At 54.3% G+C, this 5,032-nt stretch overlaps 1 protein-coding gene across 4 annotated transcripts; it reads left to right on the top strand.

Annotated features, from left to right (window-relative positions):
- Positions 1–435: 435 nt before the first annotated feature.
- On the top strand, positions 436–4,118 carry ZBTB32 (zinc finger and BTB domain containing 32). 4 transcript variants are annotated; one of them, XM_045185631.2, is made up of 6 exons: positions 436–512; positions 1,581–2,566; positions 2,843–2,916; positions 3,027–3,095; positions 3,175–3,369; positions 3,550–4,118. In XM_045185631.2, exons 2-6 carry the CDS (start codon positions 1,680–1,682, stop codon positions 3,801–3,803), a joined length of 1,479 nt encoding a protein of 492 aa, XP_045041566.2. In that variant the 5' UTR covers positions 436–512; positions 1,581–1,679; the 3' UTR covers positions 3,804–4,118. The 4 variants fall into 4 exon arrangements, with proteins under 4 accessions (XP_045041566.2, XP_024433510.3, XP_053770687.1 ...); XM_024577742.3 differs by having other exon boundaries at positions 437–512; positions 3,208–3,369; XM_053914712.2 differs by having other exon boundaries at positions 490–512; positions 2,519–2,566.
- Positions 4,119–5,032: the final 914 nt, after the last annotated feature.

Raw genomic sequence — 5,032 nt, 5'->3', positions numbered from 1 at the left:
GAATTAATATTATTTGAATGATGCTATGTACTGACAAACCACTTCCACATTCATCATTTCATCTTCACCTCCACCTCCAAATGAGATAAGCAGAGGCTATCCCTATTTCAGAGTTGAGATCACAAGGCTCAGAGAGATGGCTTGACCAAGGTGACTCAACTAGTAAATGGCAAAGATGAGACTCAAATGCAGGTCTGATTAGTTCAAAGTTTTTGTTGCCTAAGATATACACTTTTTTGACTCTAGAATTTCACAAATAAAATAAGGAGATGGGAGGTTAGGAGACAGAATGCCTGCATTCTGGAAGTAGAAGGGGTGTTCTTTCCTGGAGGGGTAAAGCAGCACTGGGGTTTAAAACCACACCCCATGTGGGGATTGTGGTAGATTGATACTTGGGACACCCAATGGAAGACTGTGAGCTCAGGGGTGGAGTTATTGGGGGTGGAGGGTAGGCAGGAGGAGCACAAACAGCAGTTCAGAACATGCGGTGGTTCAGGAGGAAGCTGCAGACGGTGAGTGGTTTCTTCTCCCCAGCTGAGACTTTCCTCTCATTATACCCCTTTTTCTGTTCACTTCCTGCCAATCTGTAGCCCTCTCCCTGAGGTGTCCAAGAAATAATCCTCCCTCCCACAAGGGTCCTAACTCAACACACCTAGGAATATGCCTGTGGGCACTGAGACACTTGGGTCTGTCTCTTTGTTTCTGAGTTCCCAGTTCTCTTCGTAAAAACCAGTGTGTTGGTTTTGATGTGTGATAAATTTCTGCCTTGTTGGGTTCTGTCTTTCTATTCTTCATTTTTAGCTTCTAAAAAACAAAATTAAACTATCTCCTTATCTTAACTTTGAAAGTAGATAGCCTCTCCCTCTACAGTTCTCATCTCCCTTTCTCTCACGTCCTCAGTGGCCAAAGTCTTCTCCAAAACCTCTCTCCATCCTTGGGTCAAGAGCCTTCTCTCCTGTGGCTTGTTGTATCCTGTTCTCTTAACTCACTGGACATGACCAGTCTCTTCCAGTTTCTTCTCTGAGGATGTGTTCTAGAAGCTTCAGCCTCAAGGAGATGATCAATTGATACCTTGGAGCCTGCCCTCCTGCAGCTATGACCCATGCCTTGCTGACTTTTCTGCCTTAGGACCCTCAGCTTGTGTGGGGACACAACAGCTCTCTAAACTCTCTCATGAAGCTGTGTCTTGCCCCTAACTGCCTGGGCTGACTAGGTCTTATGGTGATCTCTTTGTCTTGAATGAAGAGAACCTGGCCTACTCAGAGGTCTTTCCCTGAAGAGCGGCTCAGAGAAGCAGAAATATAAATATCTGCTATCCTTTAAGTCAGAGATTGCTAATTGGCAAAATTCATTATATTCTAGTCTGAAACCCACTACTTGATATACTTGTTAACTACCTGGTCCTTGCCTTTTAAGTTCTGACTTTGATCTAATTTCCATTCTCCTGTCACCCCACCCCAGCCCCCTGTTATGGTTCTGGGTAAGCTCAGGTCCTCTCTCAGGTTAGTTTATTTGCTCCATTCAGGACAGAGCTCTGATCCAGAACCAGCAACTCACTCTTTCTCCCCTCACCTCCACAGGCTTGAGAATATGCTGTTCCTTCCTCCCCTTTCTACCATGGACCTCACACTGTGGCCTTTGTCTCAGAACTTCTGAGATTGGTACCCAGGCAAGGCAAAATGCCCCTGTCCCCAACAAGACTGCCTAGCCCCTATGACTCTGATCGGCTAGTACGGCTAGCAGCCAGGCTTTGGCCAGCACTATGTGATACCATGATCACCGTGGGGAGCCAGGAGTTCCCCGCCCACAGCCTGGTGCTGGCAGGTGTCAGCCAACAGCTGGGCCACAGGGGCCACTGGACTTTGGTGAAAGGAATCAGCCCTTCCACTTTTGCACAGCTTCTGTACTTTGTTTATGGGGAGAGTGTTGAGCTGCAACCTGGGGAACTGGGGCCCCTTGAGGAGGCAGCCAGGGCCTTGGGAGTACAGTGTCTGGAAGAGGCATGCAGGAAAGCTCGAAGAGACAGGGCTAGAGTAGAGCTGAGTCAAGAGCTAAAGGAACATCAGGAGGAGCCAGAGAGACCCACAAAGGATTCTGAGAGAGGAGTGGGGGGCCTTGGAGAGCAGAAACCAGAGAAGTTTATTAGAACTGGTGGGAGAGAACAGGAAACAATACACCATCACAGGCCACTAAGAGAGAGCCCTGAGATAGCAGAGGCAGTGCAGGAAAGTCAGGGGGAGCAGATGAGATCAGAGGAGATACTCAACCAATCCCTTGTTGACCACAGAGGTGTAGATGGCAAACAAGAAGTGATCATGTGGGTAAGGGAGAGTCCAGGGGGCTCTGAGGAAAGTCTGGGGGAATTGCCTGGCCCCCGTCCCCACCCAGGTTCCCTCCAAACCAGCATCACTTCTAGGCCCTGGTGGGCTGAGGCCCCTTGGTTGGGGGAGGGCCAGCCTGCCCTATGGAGGAGCTTCCTGTTGTTGCCGCAAAGATATGGCACTCCCTTCTCCCGTAGCACTCCCATTAATGGAGCTTGGCAAGAGGTCTGGCCTCAGGACCAGAGGTGAGTGAGGGGGACTTATGGAAGCCTGGTTGGGAGGGAGTAGCTCAGGTGAAGCAGTGCTGATGGGTGGAAAGGCACCACATTTCTTATCTTGTTGTACATTTCCTGAGTTGGAGATAGGACAACAAGCTCCCGCCACAGGGGAAGCCAAAGCCCAGCCCCTGAGAACTCATGACACCTTCCTCTCCAGGATGGGAATAGTCAGGATCACAGGTTTTGCCAAGTCTGTTACTCTCCTCTCCCCAACCCCCCACCCTCCCCCTCCCCTCCCCGCAGGATCCCACTGTCTCTACACCTCCACAAAGGTCTCTGGAACCAGAACCAGTTGGCCTTCTCTAGACCTACCTCAGGTAAGCGCCTCATTGTCCTGCATGAACCCTGTAATATGGTCTCTTGGCTGGGGCTGGGGCTGCAGGAGTCCAGCCTGAGCAGGGCCCCTACTTCACTCTGCTTCCTCCAGGTTCTCTCCCTCAGAGCCCCGCAAAGCTCAGCCCTGAGGAGATGGAAGAGTCTGATCAGAGGTACACTGGTGAGTAGAGTGACAGGGCTTTTGCTTTACTCTCACCATAGCCCCTGATGATTCAGTGATCCAGCCCTGGGATTCCCAGCTCTGCCCTCCTTTGCCTTCTTTATCCCCATAGGTGCACTAGCAACCTGTGTGGGTCCTGTTGGCAAAGAAGGCCGCTCATCTCGCCAACGTCCTCCGCTCCCTCCTGCTCGGTCCAGGCCTTATTCTTGTTCTGTTTGTGGAAAGAGGTTTTCGCTCAAGCATCAGATGGAGACACACTACCGAGTTCACACAGGTACGAGCGTCCTATCCAATATAAGTTGTCTGCTTCTCTCTAAGCACTGGTCTGCTCGCCCCGAAGTCCCTCTCTGCGTGCCTAGCTCCCACGCAACTCCCTTGCCCGTTGCCCGGTTGTACCCCTAGGCCAGCCTTCCCCCTTCCTTCCTTCACTAGCCTTCTCCTCCACCCACCATAGGAGAGAAGCCCTTCTCCTGCAGCCTCTGTCCTCAGCGCTCGCGGGACTTCTCGGCCATGACCAAGCACCTCCGGACACACGGGGCTGCACCCTACCGCTGCCCTCTGTGCGGAGCCGGCTGCCCCAGCCTGGCTTCCATGCAGGCACACATGCGCGGCCACTCACCCAGCCAGCTCCCGCCGGGATGGACCATTCGCTCCACTTTTCTCTACTCCTCCACCTCAAGGCCATCTCGGGCCTCGACCTCCCTGTAGGCCCCCTTCCTCCTCCACCTGAAGGGATATTGAGCTTCTTTGCCTTCAGCCAAATAATGAAAAAAGCGAAGACGGGCCGGTGGGCTGACTAGGCTTATGACCCGGCACCGCGGTTTCGGCTGTCTAGCAAATTCGGCTCTAAGAAGCATTACAGAAAGGGCGCCAAGAGCCCCCTTCCAGATGACCGCGGGCTGCAGAAGCCTGGGTCAGCAATCCCGTGTAGCGAGGACAGTGAGGTTTTCGCACGTGAAAGTTAACTGTGCGGGGGCTGTTTACTTCATCACCCAAATAAAGCGTTTTCTGTGCTTTCCTCTCAGGATAAGAAAGCCGAGTCCCGACTAGTTTCTGTGCGTGGGTGGGAGTGCGTCCACCCTTGACCCTAATCCTGTAGCGGCCCCTAGTGGGCGTGCGTCCACAATTCCGCGCCGCGGCCACCTCCCCTACCTCTCCGTCCTCCGGGGCAAGCTGAGGGCCGGGAGGGTTCAAGGTTCAGACACTTAGCAGCAAGCCCTGAGGGGAGAGGTTGTGAGAACCCAAGTTACTACCCTTTCTACAGCAAGCAAAGGTGTGCGTCTAAGTCTTGGGGACACCCGGCCTGGGGCTTGAGGGGAACGCGTGCTCCGCTCTGCTTTCAACCACCCGTCTCCTCTCCTTGAGGACATGGGCCTCTGCGGCCTGTTTCCTCCACGAAGTGTGAAACGGCGGCCAGGTCGTACCTCCATCTGAGACAAACCCTTGGCCACCGCCCCTTCCTCAGCCACAACCTCCAGCAGTCGCGAACTTCATTTCCCAGTGTCTTCGGGCTTCCCAGGGTAAGAAGTCCCCTGCATTCTGGGAGTGGTAGTTCATGTGGGCCGCTGGCCTACACAGGAACGATAAGGAGGAGTCTGGGGCGAAAATCACACCTTCTAGTGGCTCCAGAGCTAGCTTTCTCTCCGGTGGGGTTGGGACCCCACAGTCCCAGCTCTCGCGGTCCTAGGTCCCGGCGGAAGGAGCGAGGTGCCTGGACTACATTTCCCTGAGGCCCCTGCGCCTCAGCCCATTTCGGCCACGACGCGGCGTCCATCCGCTTTAGGCCGGGTCCAAAGTGACGGCTGGCCCGCCTTGGACTCCCGCTCCCGTGGTGCCCCGCGCGTGGCCGGCCCAGCCCCCGGCTCCCGCCAGACCAGCGGCGGCGCGGATTGTTGTCGTGAGCCGCGGCTCTCCCACCCTCCTCTCCCCTCCCCCCG

Source organism: Desmodus rotundus, chromosome 12 (assembly GCF_022682495.2).
Source record: "Desmodus rotundus isolate HL8 chromosome 12, HLdesRot8A.1, whole genome shotgun sequence".
Taxonomy (NCBI): domain Eukaryota; kingdom Metazoa; phylum Chordata; class Mammalia; order Chiroptera; family Phyllostomidae; genus Desmodus; species Desmodus rotundus.
The sequence above is the reverse complement of the archived record's forward strand: the minus strand, read 5'-3'. Positions and strand labels throughout refer to the sequence as shown.

Excerpts from the sequence above, each read along its gene's own strand:
- ZBTB32 (XM_045185631.2), top strand. The coding sequence starts at position 1,680 with ATGCCCCTGTCCCCAACAAGACTGCCTAGCCCCTATGACTCTGATCGG. Across the intron at positions 2,567-2,842 it reads GTCTGGCCTCAGGACCAGAG|GATCCCACTGTCTCTACACC; the intron begins GTGAGTGAGGGG and ends CCCTCCCCGCAG. Across the intron at positions 2,917-3,026 it reads CTTCTCTAGACCTACCTCAG|GTTCTCTCCCTCAGAGCCCC; the intron begins GTAAGCGCCTCA and ends TGCTTCCTCCAG.